At 29.4% G+C, this 19,327-nt stretch overlaps 2 protein-coding genes across 2 annotated transcripts in view; one reads left to right on the top strand and one right to left on the bottom strand.

The window, feature by feature from the left end:
* Rpn2 (Regulatory particle non-ATPase 2) overlaps positions 1–19,327 on the top strand; it is a 72,084-nt gene that overhangs the window by 46,312 nt on the left and 6,445 nt on the right. The gene's annotated exons all lie outside the window — the stretch shown is intronic.
* 5-HT2A (5-hydroxytryptamine receptor 2A) lies at positions 673–18,555 on the bottom strand. The gene is made up of 10 exons (XM_070643946.1): positions 18,421–18,555; positions 8,441–9,463; positions 5,029–5,253; positions 4,815–4,927; positions 4,670–4,755; positions 3,276–3,443; positions 2,528–2,825; positions 2,251–2,361; positions 1,783–1,895; positions 673–1,618 (listed from the first exon to the last, which is right to left on the bottom strand). Exons 2-10 carry the CDS (start codon positions 8,949–8,951, stop codon positions 1,435–1,437), a joined length of 1,809 nt encoding a protein of 602 aa, XP_070500047.1. The 5' UTR covers positions 8,952–9,463; positions 18,421–18,555; the 3' UTR covers positions 673–1,434.

Genomic DNA, 19,327 nt, shown 5'->3' with positions numbered 1-19,327 from the left:
TAAGTCTTCAATTCAGAGAAAAAACACAAAGATTGAGAATCCTATCGATTAAAGAGCTGTCCGTTGACTAACAAATTTGTCACAATTTTTCTGATTTTTCATCACTTTCTAAAAATAACTTCTCGACGAAAATCGAGTAAACAAAAACACTGTTGCTGATAGCTGTTGCCATTTTCTAAACAATAAGACGAACGAAAATGCATAAGATCTGAAATTGATAGGTCTACTCGTAATATAAATAACCCAGTCAACAGAACAAACTGAATACATTTGTCTTTAACAAAATATACTGCAGAGACAGATGGATATACTTTAGTATGACATTTACACCACGTCCACCTTCATTCCATCTCTCGTTTATCGTTCGTTAAACTAATCTATTTAGTCACAACATTAATAGCATAAATAACCGAGTAAAATGTTCTGAGTTTTTACACGTTGCTTACATTGAATTATCAGCTTGGCTTCTCATCGATATTGAAAATGAGTGAAACAGATGAGCTTCTGGTCTGTCTATTAACTGTAACGTTAAATTGCAAGGAAAAATGATATTTGCTTACTTTTTTTCATCATCTTTTCTTTATTTAAACATTATCTAAATAATCTATGCAATATCTTTGTATTTAAATAACACTAACGGACATTACAATTACATTTAAACATTATTTCTTTTATTATTAATATTTTTTGTATTATTACTCATTCCTTCCTTCTTCTTGATTTATTTATCACTTGTATCACAATCTTATAATTTATGTATTTTTCGATCTCTAATATTATCATTATTTAAACATTAACATCACATTCTACTCGAAAGTGAAATGAAATTCGTAATATAAGAAAAATTTTCATTTTTATTTAATTACACGCTTTTATTTGAGTTTGATTGTTCTTGGGTTAAGGTTAGAAATTTTCAAAATTTTATCTTTTTATAAAATCAAAAATTTGTTTTTTTCTTGCGTGCTCCGACTTTAATTTTCATGTTCTATAAGAATTTTTAATTTAAAATGCACAAGTGCAGATTTATAAGGATCCAAATTCTCGATATGAGAAAAAATTTAGCATTTTTCTTTGTGCGCTTTCATTGCAAGTAATTGCAGAAATCATCTGATTGCCTTAATATTAACTGGTAAAAATTAATAGAAATTTGTTGATGTCATGGAACTTTACTGTTTTAAAGCCACAACAAAAAAATATTACCATCTTATAAGTAAATAAAAGCGTGTTTATTTCATCTCAATAACAATTTATTTATCGTCATTAGAGACACAATGAATCTATTTTCCTTGATTTTCATTAATTTATTTCCTGTCGCTTTCTTACAATAGAAAGTGTTCTCTTAGCATCAATGAACTCTCTTCAAATTAAGTACAATAAGAAAGAAAGAAAAAAAAATAAATACGACTAATTATCATTAATTTATTAAATTAAGATTTAACAATCCTCATCAGTAATTTGATAACTTGTACGAAATTCACTTAACGGTGTCTGAACTGACGATGGTGTTAACAGTGGAGCGCCTTGCAATGATATTGCCAATGGTAACGCTGATGGCACACATAAACTAATAGTTCCACGAGCATCTGTAACACTACGGTATCGAGACGGTCGACCGGATCTGAAATTAAATTTAAGATAATCCTTTTTAAGCTTCTTTTCTTTTTCTTATATCTTCCGTAAAAAGTAAAGGAAGGAAAATAAAATTTGAAAGGGGACATTTTTTTGTGTGTGAATAAAAAAGTAACAAATAACATAGAACGGTTTAGTTCCGATTTCACTTACTTGTGACATTTACATTTGAGTAGACGTATGAATGCTGCTCGAAAAGTTTTGTTGAATATTGTATAAATAATTGGATTTATGGTAGATGACACGTATCCTAACCACAAACAAATCTAAATAAATGTAATAAAAAGAAAATAGAATTGAATGAATGTAAAGAAGATTACATAAGTAGTTGGACATCGATATGGGCATTGAGATGAATTGAACCGTAAAAAAATCTTATTTGATTTATAAATTAATAATATTAGTCAAATCTGTGTTGACGTATTACAAAGGAATGGAAATATTGTTGATCAAAAAATTTATTTGGGTCATAAAAACTTTCCGTCGAAGAGGATTTACTCTGTGGCTTCAAGAGATTTTTCTTTCTTCCGCAAATTAAATTCAGAAAATTTTTGCTACAAGCAAAATCTCAGACGCAACCACACATGAACCAACCCTTGTTAAGCAATAAAAAAAACTTACATTTGTAATGTGGTCGGGAACTTGACATTTAGGGCACGTTGCAAAGAATATATTGAGAATGAAGAATGGACTCCAGCACAGAACGAATGTGAAAAAGACGAGTCCCAAAACCTGTAATAGAATAATCAAATTTTGTAACATAATGTCGATCACATCCTCATAAAAAAATTACAAATGGATGAGTTTGTGAACAGTGGTGAAATGGAATTAAAGTCATTAGTCGGCTGCCACGTATAACTGGCATAACTAACAAAAAACATTGATTCATTTTACTCACCTTCGTCGCTTTTTGTTCAGTAGCCACAGCATTTGCTGATAAATTTGTACGCTTCCGATTATTTAAAAAGCTTATTTTAAAATTCAGTGATGGCGTTGGCACATTATTGATTTTAAATGTTTTTAATGAACGAAATTTTTGTCGCCGAGTTTCACGCTCAATACTTTCCGGCGTCTGTGTGCTTTTATCATGTGTTTGACCACGTGACGATGAAAATAAGCTTCTTGAATTGCCATTATTATTGTTATTGTTGAAATTGAGTAAGGGATGCGACGTACTCGTACTCATATTGTTTGACCTGTACGTGTATGTTGCGTGGGGTATTGTTGAATTGATGTGGGAAAAAAAATGTGGCATTAAAATTTATTTATTCGCTGTTAAATAAACTTCTTTTGCCTCATATGAGAAGCGTGGAAGAAGTGAAATTGTAATTTCATGGACTGAATACATAAAGCAAAGAATTTTTCAATTCCAAGATAAGAAAATATTGAACTTTGCGATTGTGATAAAAAGAAAATGAAAATGTTATTTACTTTCATACATTTTCTCGTGGCAAGTGCAAATAATGAAATATGTGTTAATGACCTGCTGTGACTGGTCGTAAATCTAGATTTACTGAAAATTTTCCTAAGCTCATCTTTCAAAAATTTTAAAAATTTATCTAAATATTTATGCTTTACAAGCGGCAAATGCGCTTTCACGACATTTTCAGTCCACAAAAATAACTCTGTAAATTCTATTAATATACCTCTCGGATTTAAGAATTCCACCGCTACCATGTGTGCGCCAGTTCATTGAATTTTGAGATTGGGAATGCGAGATATTTTTGTTATTATTTCGCGCCTCTTCTTTACGCGCATTACGTTCATGATCACTTGAAGTTGATTGCTTCGATGAGTACCTTCCACCACCAAGTCTGTTACATGATGATTGTTAATATTTGTATAGATAAGAGAAGATGACACAATAAGACGAAAAAAAATTAGATTTTTTTTGCATTCGTAAAAAAAAACGGAAGTAAAGAACAGTAAATTATTTATGGAAATTTTTCTTCCTTTTTCTCGTCTAGCATTTTGCTTCATAATCGCTATTCCATTCATTATTATAATTAATCTTATTTTGCGGTCAAATGAATTCAATGGGAAAGGAAAATGAATGGAATTGATAAGGCACAAAAAAATGGTCTGTAAATTAATAAATAAATTAACTGTCATAAATTATGTTAAACAAAAATCTAATTATAATTCGATGGATTACATTTTTGTATGCTAGTTGAACATTGATCCCGAATTGTTTGAATGGATAACGAAATGTGATAGAGGAAAAGCTGAATATAAATGAGCCATAACTTTTATTTACGTGCAGTTTTTGCTGTTGGCAATAGAATCTAAATTTATCAAATAGAATATCCAATTTTGTCTTTTGGCAATGAAAAATTAATGTATTAGTCACAAGAATTGCCAAATTTTAATGGCACTTCCAATTTAAATTTCATAATTTTAAGCAAAACAAGAATCAAAAGACAAAGTTTTAGACACTCAATAGAATATTCTTGAGTATCAATAAATCCTCAAATTTCCTTCCAAAAACTAATTAAAATTTTCTTACATAAATTATGTAATTCAATATTCGTTCTACGCTTCAGTTCTATAATTCCATCCAACATCACACAAGTTCGTTTCCATAATGCAATTATTAATTTCTAAAATGGAATTAAATTTATCTACATAACTCCTTAATTGCCCCCTTTTTTTCGTAATTGGCTTTTTGCTTTCTTTTTTGTCTAACATAATGCCTCACATAAGTCAGAGCAATGGATTCAAATGGAAACAAGAAAACGAAATTATAATACAATAAGATTATGGCAAACGGATAAACAAAGTTAAACTCAGATTAAGCAGTTTCATCACATTCAAAAAACGAATGCTAAACATGTAAGCCAAAATGTATCAAAAAAGGATTTCTCTATATGCTCTTGATCCTTTCAAGTAAATATTATACGGACTCCTATATCATGGATGCATGAAAGCAGATTTTTATTTACTATCACGTACTTTCTCTTATGTTTTTGTTTGGTAAGAATAAAAGTATTGATGATGAAGCATAAATGTTGAGAAAAAGGAGGAAGAAACAAGTGTTTACCTTCGAAACGTTTCACTTTCTGAATGTTCAACAATGAATCGAGCCTTCTTTTTCAATAGCTGAACCGTAAGAGCATATGTGATGACCTGTAAGAGTCATAATATGAGTATATGGATGCATAAATAGATAAGTGAAGACTACTTACCATAAGTACCATTGGAACGTAAAATGCAAATAGTGAACCAAAGATGAAGAATGTACGATTGTTGATAACGCATTGCCTCGGCTTAGGCATTATATTCTCCTCATCAATGATACCTGTTGTTATAGAAATCAAGTGTTTATTAGTTCATTCAACTATCTCTGACTGATTTGTTAAGGGTTTAATATCGATTTTATGTCATTAGATCTATATTTACCTAATACGGTAATTGATGATGATATGAGCATGGCTAGAAGCCATACGAGTGCTATTTTAAAGCCTGTAAGACGTTTTGTTGAACTTTGACGAGATCCTAATGGATTTCTTATGCCTAAATATCTGCCTAAACTAATGAAACACATATGCAGGATGCTCGCTGAACATGCCAGTACGTCACACGTCACATATATGTTACACCATGTGAATCCTAAAGGCCAAAACCCTAAAAAAAGTAAAGAGTCATATTGAAAAGGATTATAAAGATATAACATGAAAAATATCGTATGGATGTGTGGGATGGATACAAAAAAAAAAAATCATAGAGATAACTAAAAATTGAAGAAAAAAAAGACATGAATGGGGGTATTTATAGTTTAAATGCATATATGCTGATAATGTGGTGTATTTATGATGATGTAAGCACAAAATAATCAACATCGTTCACATATAAGAAGTATCGATTTAATAAACAAAAGACATTTTCATCTTTACCAAGCACCATCGTTGCTGTTCAAAATACTTGAATAGTCTCATTCATTAAATCGTGTTTCTGTCTTTTGTACGGTTTTCAATTTTCTTTATTGACCTAAAAAATTCTTTTTAAAATGAAGTCATATAGCCTTCGGACTTTTATACCACCTTGACTGTCTGCTACTCTGTGCTTTTTTCATTTGATATGACATGATGTAGTTAAACATAATTTGTTGCTATGGGATATTTCAATTGTATACGAGTAAGGATTACTATGTCTTTAGAAAACTGATTCAAGAGCTATGATCATTGACATGGATTCATGCATTTCTATGAGACATACAGCATAGATAAAGAAAACAGCGAGTCAAGAAATATTCATTAAATTTCGATTAAACTGCGCCTTAATCAGTAGCCAAATTCATTAATTTAAAACTTTTAAAGCACTTTAAGACTTAAAGTCGCTAAACTTTCTACTGTAGATTATGTACGGTATTTTGCATCAAAATAATTCTAATAGTTGTTTTTGTTATTCGCTGTGAATGCTCCATCCATCCATAATGATATATTTTTCCCACTCATTTTCTTTCTATCGTCGTTCTTTGTAAAAATTTTCTATTATGAATGAAACTCTTAAGCATATGATATAGTATATGTCTGTGTATATATCAACATTATCGTTTGTTTATTGTGAATGAGAATATTTACATGAGGCATAATGCTTAAACGATTGAAAGGAATTTTAAATTGCAGTTTCATTAAAGCTCATCTCAATGTTGTTCTCTTGTTTTTTAACCTTAAGAGTTTCGACACAACATATACGGAATAAAATTATACCAAACAACTTAACGATGTCATCATATGTGTAAGGATGTATGGATGTGTAGACACTTAAAGAAAGTCGAATATGTAAATTTCTTTTTTAGAATAAGATGAAAATTTCTTTTGTACTGTATACGTATGTGATGAATACATTACCATTTCTACAAATTAAAATTTATCCAACATATTGTTATATAAATATGTTACAAAAATTTTTCAAAAAGCTAAATGAAAAATCTTTGATGTTCCTTTTTCCTTCTTCAGCCATGCATGGAAAATTTGAGAAATAAGGAAGAGAAAGTAAATAAATCTTATTTTCTTCAACAAGAATTAAAGTACTTTTTTGGAAAATTTTCCCTAATCTCTTCATCTTCTTATTTTGTTGTTTGAGTGTAAAGAAATGCGGCCTAACAAAATAATCATTTATAATATTTTCATTTCGGCATGGTTGAGGAGAGAATTTTCCTCATTTTATATGGGGTAGAAGCTCATTTATATGAAAAGGTGTTTGTACTTATGAAATTTCCAGAATTTGTTGTACTGAATAATGATAATAATTAATTCTTAAGGTTAACATCCGTTTGGATATACAAATAAATGATAAGAGCAGTTTGTTGAGAAAATAATTTACGTAAAAAAAAAGTTGAGAGTCTAGTCGATAAGGCAAATAAAAGTATTTTTGGAAGATAAATTACTTTTTTCCTGAGAAAATGAGATCATTTTAAGTTGGGAACTATAGGAATTTTTGGGTAAATTAGGAGATTAGTCATAGCGATAGCATCCAGAGCTCTAAATCAATTCGAATTATCGCGAACCGACTCTACTGTCTATTGAACCGACATGAAGACCTATTAGTGATCTTGGTATGATTTATCATGAGATGCGCTTATGTCTGCCCTCATCCACATGAATTTCCTTACAGAACTTTTCCATTTTCCAACATAAAGTAACATTTTTATTATAAAATACATTATCAGAAGAGAAGCCACACGTAAATTCAATTTAAATTAAAATATTTTTTCAGTGCGCTTCTCAACTTTTTCGTGATTGTTATTTTTCTTGGAACGTAATGTAATACAGAAAATAACTCATTTTAGAAACTAAATTGAGATATAATTTGATGCTTTTAAAATACAAATAATAATGATCGTTGTCTATACATTACAGTACATTTATAGAATTTTGGATTAGATAAATAATTTGAACATGGTTTTAAGTTTGCGAGTGAAATGGCACAATTCTAATTTTATGTAATTATTAACTAAATTATAATAGAGCAGAGCTAAAATTGGATTTATTATCACATCATTCAGATACAGAAATTCATCAAAGTCTCTAATAGAATCTAATTTTAAACATCTGAGTTATGAAATTCGTCTCAAAAATTATAGAGTAAAAAATTATTCCACGTAATATTTTGCCATGAAAATTAATTATTGATTCGTTATCATCGACATCAAAAGCTTTATTCTTGCATGACGTCAATTTTTTTACCATGCCGAAACAGAAAAAAAGTTATATTTTCATAATCTGACATTCCAATTATAATAACATTTGTGATGTGATTGTATCATATTTGTAAAACAAATACGTGTTTATCTCACTACGTAATAAAGTAGTTGACATAAAATCGCTGGAGAGGAAGAGACAGCAAATAATGAAAAAAATAAAAGTTTTTCATGGCGTAATTATTTTTTTGTAGAGTTTGGAAGTTCTGTTTTTTATGATTTTTGATGATTTATTCGAGCGAATGAAAAAGTCAGGGAAATTTAGAAAATCTTTGAATTTACGGCACACCTTCAAACTTTTACAGGACATAGCAAAATGCTCTAGTATTCTCCAAATGCTTCATAGCTGAAACCCCAGTTATTTCATTACACATCTGACTTATGAAAACTATAAATCATCTTTCTCGTTTTTCACCGCTGTGTCTGTCTTCACATAAAACTACTTAGAATCACGAAATTTTCAATGACGTGCTTAACATTTATAAACACTTTTAATTAATTAACGAAAAGGCCTAACAAAAATTGTTTAGAGTACATTCAACCATGATAATGATGATGATGATGATTATACACGTTTGGATGTAAAAAAAAAAATAAACATCAACTCACCTAAAAATGCAGGAACAGCTCCCAACGGCATCACAAATAAACTGACCAATAAATCAGCAACGGCCAGCGAAAGAAGAAAATAATTTGTTACATTTTGTAGTTTTTTATCTAATGCTACCGCCAAGCATACGAGAATATTGCCAAGACCACCGGCAATGATAAAGAATATGGCAAATAGAAATGTCCAATCATATCGTGGTGCTTCATCGCCATCTGATAATATTGAAAAATCTGTTGAATTTATCCACGCTGTTAAATTATCACTAAATGCATTAAAATCAAATTGTGTTGCAAGGTGATTTGTTACTTCAATAGGACTTGAATTAAAATTCAATATGCATTGTATGGCATCATCAAAAATTGTCGGTGTCAATGCTGCACTATCATTGATAAAGAGATCAGTATTATTGATGTTTATAATGATGTTACTATTGTTATTCCCACTACTTAATTCAAACGATTGTTGATTATTATTTCCAAAATTGTTGGAACAATTTAGCATTTGATTCATAATTGGCCAGCAACTACATCATCAGAAATGAATTGTTTAAAACATATATTAACAATAACAGTCCAACAACATTGATGTAATGAAAATGTTTGTAAATCCATGTGCACTACCGAATTTGTAATGAAATTTTGTCATCAGATAGCTAATGGCCATTTTACATTCATGTTTTTATTCCATAAAATGTTTCTGCTTTTTTTTGGAGCACCAAGCACGTACACAGTATCCAATACACTCACTATCTTTCACTTTTCATATGTGAATTTGACATTTTTTTCATTTCACAATTTCACTTAATTCAATTTTTTATCTGCTTATTTCAATTTCATTGAACATTACAAAGTTCTTTTTTTCATTTCCTGGTGGGCACTTTCAATTATTACTTTTTTCGATTGTCCAGTAATGTATTAATTTCATATCCAATGGCTGTAAATGTCCTCAATAACATATTTGAACACTCAATAAAAAAAAAATCACATATGTGGAGTAGTCTAGAGAGAGATTTTCTGTTGTCACTGAAATAAATAAGTAATGGAAACTTATAAGTTATTGATTTAGCGCATTTTGGGTTTCTATGTCTGTCAGCAATGTCAATTCGTGTATCATAATTATTTAATGCCATAAAATACCCCAAAACTGATCCCATATCATATAAAAGGAATGCAGTTCAAAAACTACAGCGATTGCATTTAAAATGCATATGCCTGATGATAGTCTCTATTTCCCGTATTCATATTGTGTCTACATGCAGATATCTTGTTTCTGTGGTTTCTATTTGCAACTTGTCTTCCAATGTTGTCTGAATAAAACGTAAACAAAATAAACTCGGATACATTACAGTTGCACTTTTTATCTTCGTCCGAAAACATGTTCAACAAATGAAATTGTACAAAAAAAAAAGTATATACAAATTTGTAAAGCTTGCGGTAAATTGCATTCGATATACCTTTATCGGTTTTTGTTATATTGAATTATGACAGCATGTGTAAAATGGTTTATGCAATTCAAACTGAACTTGAAATTTAAAGCCTTAAATTGAATTTTTTTAATAATATTATACTAGAGAATTGTGAGAGATATTCGAATATTTATTACGATTGTACATTGATTTATTTTATTGCCGCATTTTTATTTTGTATATCTCTTATTGCTGTATTGTTTTTCGAGTAAGAGCACTAGCAACAACAAGGCGGAGAGAAAAGTTTATTTTTTTGGATTATGTCCAAAAAAAATTTTTAAATTCAAAACTATTTGCAACATTCGACAAGAATTAATTTGCTAAATAAACATACAGGAATTTAAAAATCTACAGTAAACAGCATAGGAAGTCATTTGATGAATGAAAAATTGTTTAAATTATGTGAGAAATTCCTGTTCATTAATGAAATGAGAAGTGACGATGTGCAGTGATTTTTATAAACAACATGTTGACTATCCAATGAGTTATTAATGTCACAAGCTAGTGAATTATGATCACTTAGTGAGCTTTTTAACTTTAATGCATGAATAATGTATTACGAGATCATGTGATAAATGTGACTGGAATGTGTCTTTGGACACTAATTGATGATGAGAAATGCTGTTGTGGACATTTTTTTCTATGAGGATACATAAAATATGGTCTGGGGATGATAAAGGGTGATGAGTGATTCCATCCAATGAGATTAGACTATAAAGATAAAAATTTTATGGACTTGATGAGTAAATGTAATCAAGTGCTGAAGAAAAAGAAAATATTCAAAATTAATTTAGTCTACAATCTATTTATAATCAAAAAAATTGGATTTAGTTGAGCATTCGATGAGATATGAGTTATGTGTTTAGAAATATTGGGATCCAAAAGAAGATGAAAATTTTTATAAATGCCACAGCTATAATCAATCGAGTGTGTCTATGCGAAAGAAATTTTTGTACTAAAATACAAATATTTATTGAATGTAAAATTGAATTTTTTTTTGGTATTCATCTTTTAACAACAAAGCCAGGCAGTAAAGCAAATTGAAAGGAATGAAAATCATAAATATTTTTGCAAATCGTGTGAAATGTGACGATTCCTCACGTAAATAAAAACGGAATTCTTTCCTTGTTTATCTTCTTGTTGCCGAAAATTTCCAATTTCTGCAATTTAGATTTATTCGTAACTACATATAGGAAAAAATCGAATATTATGAATGAAATGGAGCTAATAAAAATAAAAGGAGAGATGTTGGAAAGGAAGCAATGAAAAACAAAACCATAAACCTTGAGAAGAAATAGAAGAAAATGCAATGAACCGCGGATGACTTATCAGCAGATTTTTCTATTTATGCTCGCTCTTTTGGTTCCTTAAATTTTCTGTTTTCCTTGCGATTTTTTTGGGTTTTCTGAGAGTTTCTCAAATATTTGAATAGCATTTTTCTTATCGAAATATTGCTGTGTAAGGGTACACATATGCTAATGAAGGTTCTGGGATTTTCCTCATTCCAAATTATTAAGAACAATAAAAATTTGCCGTCTGCAAAGTTTGATAAAAATATGTTTCAACAAAAAATCATTTCAAGGGCTTCATCGTCTACTAAGAAGAAAGCTTATTCATGTGCTTTTCAACTTTTTATGATGAGCAATTCTTTTAGACATTCAATATAAATCTTTCACTTAAATTCGAATCCGCTTTCTTCATTTCATTTCGGCTTCTCGCCCTCTCAGACAGAACAATAGCAATCTTATCTGTATTTATGAAGACCTTGATCTTTCGATATCGTCGTGTATAACTTTAATGATTGCCAAATCTGAACTTTTCTCAACAATAAAACAGTAAATTTTTTTTATGATATATTTATGAGCCTTATTTCAATTGGGTTCCTATTTAATCGGCTTTCTGCTTTGATAGACGTGATTCTTAAGTAAAATAAAGACAACTCTGAAATACTCTCAATTCTCGACAGAATCTTGTTGATCACCCTAACCTAAATATGACTAGGAAAAACAAGAAATCAATTGAAAGTGGAAGTAAGTAACTTACTCAATATCTATTGAACTGTCATCATAACCAAATTATATGTCTCATGTGGAAATAGTCACATTATTACATTCATGTATTACATCAATTTGTCTGTATCTATGTCAAACATGTAGGTTGTAGGAAGAATCAAGAAATCAATGCTTTTGTTTCTCATATGAATCACATTCAATAAAGGAACGTAATCATAAATGAAGCATGTTATTTGATATAAGAGTAAAGAAAGTTCAGATTTTTGAGTCTGGGGATGACAAGAGAATGAGGAATATATTGAAAGTCTGTGGCTTACATGTCATGTGAATGTAAGGAATGGATGCTTCTATGTCTTATAATATTTCAACGAGCAATTCATAAAACAATAGGAAAAAAAAACTTCATTTACATAAAACAATGCAATATTGAGAATATGAACAGATCTGAAATGCATAAAAATTTATTAAACTCAAGATTGAAGAAGTATTGATCTTTGTTCTGAATTGAAAATGTGATTAAATTTTATTTTATATTGTCTTGTATTGAAAAGATGTTGGTTCATAAATGAATATTCTGATTAAAATTGAATTTTTTATTTGATTTGTTTTGCAATCTTAACATTTTCTTTTAAAAATTTATTAAAAGCTTATGGATGAATTTTGAGAGAAATTTGAAGCTTAATAGAATGGGCGACTTAAAGCAATTTCAAGGAAATCTAAAAATTGACGTCAGAGTTTTCAATTTTTCCAATTATTTTTATGTCTATAAATATAAAATTTATATTATTAAACCTTTCTCTTATAAGTCAAGATTCCTGAGCCTATAAAATTGAAATTTCCAACAAACCCCCTCAATTTGTATCTAAACTTAAGACAAAAAATTGTTTCTCTAATAAAGAGTATCACAGCAACAGCAACAACCATTTCAAGAGAAAAATTCCTACATAAACATGAGAAAAAAGGAAGAAAATTGAATAAATTCTTCTTTCACGCAACATATCAAGTTTATTGAGACGTCTATTGGGTAATAATAATTCAATGAATGAAAAAAAATCATCCTTTGATAAACTTCATCACCCCCCGAGGCTGCACGAGGACACAAGATAAAATATATAGTGAGGAATTAATGCTTTCTATGATTTCATTGACTTCTTATATCCGAAAAAATCCATCATGATCTGTTTTCATACACTTTTTGATGGTCGTCAATTTATCTCTCAATTTTTATATACATCCTCTTTATGTTTCAAAGAACGACTAGAATGTTTACTCAATAAGAAGATTTACAAGGTTGTTCACATCCATTGTGGTGAATTTTGGAAGAATTTTCCATTTCAAATTTAGAAAAATTGATGAAATTTTTCTTTGTATCATTTTCAAACTGATTTCTTCGAATCTCATTGAAAAATGCTCCAAAAATATAAATAAACAGTAAGCCAGCTTCCGAAAATCATAAAAATTTCCAAATAATTCTTTACAATTTCCTCAAGTGCATTCACATATTCACTTAAACATCAAGCAAAAGTAGAGAGAAAAGAATATGAAAAATAATATTTCTTTTATTCTATAAATATTTAGACAATATCTTTCCGCATCACAATGTGATTATCGGATAATAGGCAAGGTGTGTTTCACTTTTATCGAGAATCAATAGATATTATTGAGAAAGAAAAAAAAAATTGAATCTCAAGACGATAATTGACAGGTGTTTTTTTACTGACAGGTAGCATATGTAGAATTTAAAGATATTTCTTCCTTTTTGTATGATTCATTATTTATTATTATGATTCAAAAGAAAGTGCAGTTTATAATGGAAAATTTTCTCAGCATGTCGATGGGAAATAAAATTTAGACTTTATATTTCAAACCTAACCTTGAAATTTACCGAAAAAGAAGTTTCATGAACTTTGAAAAGGAAATTTTTATCCTCAAGTGGGAAATAATTTCATTGATTTAGGAAAACTGAACCGTCAGCTTGGGTAATCCACAAAGGAATTGCTAAAAAAAATCAATAATTTCAAGACATTTAAGGTATCATCAATTTACAAGTCATTATCACCAATAAATTGACCAACTCTGAAAAGGATAAAAATGCTTCATAAGTGGATAAATAGGGGAGGATGGAAAGACCATACACTTTGCCACATGATCATTAATATTACGAGACATACATATGAGCAAAAAATGAAGCATTAAAGCAAATCCGCAATCAACATTAAAGGGAAATTTATTTGTTTCGCATCACTTAAAATCATTGATTTGTGTAGCGCCTGTGAATATGTCTTGGGAAATTTGCTTCTTCCTTTTTGTGTCTCGTTTGCATGGGAAACTGCTTGTTTTGACAATTTTCTTTCAATAAATTCTGCTTTATTTCGTGAGAAGAAAATGATCCTCATTAATTGATTATTTAAAGACTAATCAGCTATAGCTTCGACGCTGGTGGGATTTGTATCAGACAAGCATGTTCATTCACAAAATATTGAATTATACAAACTCATTAACTAATAACAGAGACACAAAAATTGTTTACTTCACGGATTTTACCTTGAATATTCAATCCGTGACGATTAAAAAAACCTTTTTTTCGATACTGTATCAAATTAGTTCGAGATTGTGGAATTGAGAAAAATTAAAAACTATTACAATTGCTATAAACGACTCAATGAATTCAATGTCGTTAAAATATATATAAAGAAAAAGTTAACTTTTAATTAAATTACTTTTTTCTCCTAATTAAAACTGACTGAAATTGAGTGTGAAGAAAATGTTGGAAATATTTCGTCAGTTTTTTTGTACTTCTCTCTTGTAAGCTGAGTGTCGAAATTAGTTTAAGGTTTTTTTTATTACCAAACACGTGCAGGCTGCAATTTTGAGTATGGCTATGATGAAACGTCAAGGACTGATTTTTGTAAATTGAGTTTTTAAAGAGTTTTAGGCGTGTAAAAAGAAGGAAATGAAATTCAGTTCAATATCGGACAGCACTATTTGGTTTATCGATACAATATTCGGTACCTGAATGGCGTGACTCTCGCATGGTGCTTCATTTACACAGAATACGACATAAACTCAGAGTCAAACCGATCAGATGCCGGATTTATGATAGAGCAACCAATTAATGCTTTTCGGAAATGATCTCAACCTCCATAATCAAGTCACAAGAATATTCCAAATAGAATTCACAATAAATCACCAATATTCAATACTTTGCACCAATTCTATAAATACCAAGTCAAACTATTCACAATTGACAGTGACATCTTGCCTTAAAATCGACAAGAAAACTTGTCAAGGGAGGAGAGGCAAAAAAAAGAATTCCCAAGCACAAAAATGTGTGCGAAATCATTTACACGTCGTCTGTGATTTTTCTTTCTTTCCTTTTCGTCTATTATGAAATTGAAAGTAAAGAGAAAAAAAATAAAGTTTCACAAGCTACACATCTTCTTTTGTGAAAGATTGCATCTTGAATCGGAAGAGTAGATAAATGTGTAACAGAGGCGAGATGACAAGAACATGTGATATTCAATTATTACAAAGGTTAAAACAACACTAAAAATACAGTCGCCGCTCGTTGATTATAGATTACATACATCTATATATTTATTTAAGCCATTTGTTGCTATCTTGATGGAAATACCGAAAACTAGCAATTGTTGCTTTTGTTTGTCAATCAGAATTCGAAGAATTTTGTTGATAAATGGGGATGATGAGGTTGGGAATATAGGAACGATTTAATCATGCATCTCGAGTGTAAAGGTGCCAATGGGAGTATTAAATCATATCTAATCGTTCATTTACAGTCAATCTTAGTAGGTCATAAGCATCTATGTCAATATGAATGTTCTAAGAATGAAGCTAGAGGATCACATAAATCACTACAGGGGGGAATTTCATTAAGATTCAAAATACTATGCATAATTCATCGGGAATCTCATGTGGCTGCATATTTTCATTGAGGAATTTCATTCAAGAATATGAAGCGAAATGATAAATTTGAATTTGTTGGTCAGGCATTGTTGTAGCGATTATTTTGGGTTTAATGCTTGCAGAGTTTGAACAGAGCTCGAAGTCGACTAGACCCATACAAAATTCAAGTCGACGTCAAGCTCTGCTCTCCAAAAAATCTAATATACCAAAAGTCAGACAATCAAGTAGAATTATATAACAAAAACAGCAATTTTTTGCACGTTGGACACACAGAGCAATAGTAAATGTTCCACTACAGTTTAATATTAACGATCATTATTATTATTATTACAAATTGTGTAATGATGATGATGGCAATGATTTGGATCTATTCAAGTGTAGATAATGCGATGAATGATCACTACATTGTCTCGTGGATATAGAAATTCTTTTATGACTTCTTCTTATTTAATGTCTTTGAAACAATTAAAATAGATTTAATCGCTGTTTGCTTTTTCAATAATTCCTTTTTTCACTTTTTGATGCTTGCTGAATGGAAACTTTAAAAAAATCCTCAATTATCGAATGTTTTCATAGCAATTAAGTTGCTTCTTTTGATCGATTCTGTTGTTCTGAAAATATTTTTATAGAAATCATTCAAGTTTCTTCTTTCTTTTTTTGTTATTTACTCAACAAATCTACTCGAGATGTGAACTTTTTCTTTGTTTGTTCTTTAGATTTTGATCATTTATCAAATTTGATTTGGAAAACTTTTTTCATTTCTCCGAAATTTATTTTGATTCACTGTTTCACAAGTTGAGGACTACTGCAGAGTGCTGGAAGCATTGTTTTATAGGTTTCTAATTTTAAAACTTTGTCGTTGCAGTTTCGAGCAATTTAATTAAAGACTACATCATCAAGATTAGATTAGAATTTCAATATTTAAGCTCACTAATCACTTTCCATTAAGAATCTGTTTCCTTAATTCACTACAGATTGAATTACTTCTTTTCGCCTCACTAATTTATTGTTTCCACTTCTATAATAGCTCTTGCTGGCTTGTTTCACTAATTTGTACCTTTTTTTTGCTTCCGTAATTTACATTCTGTTGTTTCCGCGGTTATTTTTTGTGATTTTATTTCCTGGATTCTTTCAATTTTTAACAAATTTTAAAAACTAGTTTTAAATTTGCTTGAAATTCTTCCAAAATTAAAGCTTTAACTTTAACAGCAATTCTTATTTGTTCCTTATAATTTTGAATATTTTTCATCTTTCCCATCATAATTCACTTCCATTTATTCCTGCCAAAACACATTTGTGTCCAAAAAACACCTTCAGCTATTTCATATTCTTTCCGAATTCTCCATAAAGTCTTCTTATTTTTCATCAACTTAATTTTCACTCTCAAAACTTTGTTCAAACAAAATTTTAAATCAGCAATTATTTTTTTGCTTCACATCCTTCATAAAAAATTATTTTATTCTCTCTTGCACTTTCAACAAAATAGCTAAAAAAAATGAACTGCAGACCTTTCCTTTCTTTAAAATTTCAAATCACGAACTCTTTTATATTTTCTGTGTACGAGCAGTTCGAATTTGCTCCTTTGTTATTTTTTTTTACTGACACTTCAACAAAGGGAATTTTTAGTTGTACTTTTGGAACTTATACTGCATTTTTAATCACTAATTTTACACGCTTATTTGAATTTTTTTGTATTTTTTTTTTCGTCTCTTTTATGAGCACAACTGCAATGGCAATGCAGAAATTATTTTTTGACGTTATTTATTACAATAATCACTAATTGCAATTTGATTTATTAGTTCTCCACATGCTATTTCTTTTAATTGCTGTATAGGAAATTTTATCTCTATTTATTTATTTTGCATTATCTTTGCTGTTTATGATTTTATATTATAACTATTACTTCCAATCACTTTCTGGCTCTGCACGGTTTTAATTTCGATATTTTTTTATTAATGATTTATTAGTTTCTGTAATTATTTGTGGGTTAATATAATTAATATGTTGTTTACACAATATTTATTTATATCGTGGATTACACCTCTTTGTGTGGATTTATTTTTGGATTTTTGAGGTTTTTTTGAATTTCTGGTTTAAAAGTTGGTTTTTGGGAATTTTCGGATTTATTCATAGTATCCAAAAATTAAGGAATAAGCAAGGGCTAGCAGAAAAGGGAGACTCAAGGGCTCAACCTAGATCAATAGAATTTAAATTGTAAAGTCGGCGACACATTTCAAAAATCGAAGTAAATTCTGCGAAATCGTGATCACTGATGCATTTCGGAGCATAATTCAAGCCTTAGATTCTGATATTCCAAGAATCCAGGCTTATCCGGCGCATAAAACAAACCAAAATCCAACCAAATTTCAGTAATTTAAACCGACTTCCACGTGTAGCTTAAATTTCAATGAAATATCTTCAATTGACATCCCATCACCCACCATTCTCATGTCATAAATGTTCAAACAATTCCTTTAAGATTGTCTGATTGACATTGCTGAAGTATACACAGACATGCTTAATATTATTCTTTTTTATAGAAACCGCAAATTATTTTCATTAAACTGTCGAAAATTACCTCATGAACCATTAATGATGACGATGAATTTTGACTTTTATACTCTATAACTTCCGAATTTATTATTTTTTTAAAGAGTTTTAAAATTTCATTTTTTCAATTTTTCAAGTTTCAATTTTTTGAAATTTTTCAATTTTTAATTTTTTTCAATTTTTTTAAATTTTTAAAAATTCAAATTTTTAACTTTTATTTTGTGAGAATTTTTCAAATAATTTTGTGACTCAATTTTTAAAATTTTATCATTTTTTCCCTCAAAAAAATTCAATTAATTACTAGTAAAAAATAAATAGTGATTCAACAATTTTATAATTAATGCCTATAAAAATGACACTAATTTATTTATCTACTTAATAACATTTTCTCTGCATTTCTTCATGCAAATTTTCCTATAAAATTTTACATTTCTTCTCGAAATATTATTTTCACTTTTAACTTTATTATTTCTTTTCTTTTCTTGTTATTTTTAATCCATCATCGTATTTTCACTGTAGATTATTATCCATCAATTTAACTCATCACGTTTAAGCGATAAAAAATTATTTTTATGCATCTCACACTTTTTTTTATCCTTTCTGAGAAATTTTCAATCGTTTCATCATAAACATGATATTGTCATGCTGTATAATAAATAATAAAAAGGAGAAAAAAAATTATTTTTTTTTTCTGCGATTATTTTCGAATTTGCTTTTAATCTCTCGACATCACATTTAATACTGAACTTGTTGTGTTCGTACACAGAAGAAATAGAAAAAAAAATTCTTCATTTCAACACAGAGCTTTTTTTTCTGCTTGCTGTTTGGTTGCTGCCTATATTTTCTATCTAATAGAGACTCACTTGTGCCAGAATTTGAGAGTGAGAGAGGAAAATGTTGAGAGGAAGTCTCTCCTGCTGCTCTCAATTTTCTCA

Source organism: Chironomus tepperi, unplaced genomic scaffold (genome assembly GCF_022539635.2).
Source record: "Chironomus tepperi strain 1889 unplaced genomic scaffold, CSIRO-AGI_Ctep_v1 contig_335, whole genome shotgun sequence".
Classification (NCBI taxonomy): Eukaryota; Metazoa; Arthropoda; class Insecta; order Diptera; family Chironomidae; genus Chironomus; species Chironomus tepperi.
This window is presented reverse-complemented; position numbering and strand designations above follow the sequence as displayed.

Coding starts and splice junctions, on each gene's coding strand:
- 5-HT2A (XM_070643946.1), bottom strand. CDS start 8,951: ATGAATCAAATGCTAAATTGTTCCAACAATTTTGGAAATAATAATCAA. Junction 4,928..5,028: donor ATCATCAATTACCGTATTAG/GTAAATATAGAT, acceptor CTATAACAACAG/GTATCATTGATGAGGAGAAT. Junction 4,756..4,814: donor ACGTTCCAATGGTACTTATG/GTAAGTAGTCTT, acceptor TGACTCTTACAG/GTCATCACATATGCTCTTAC.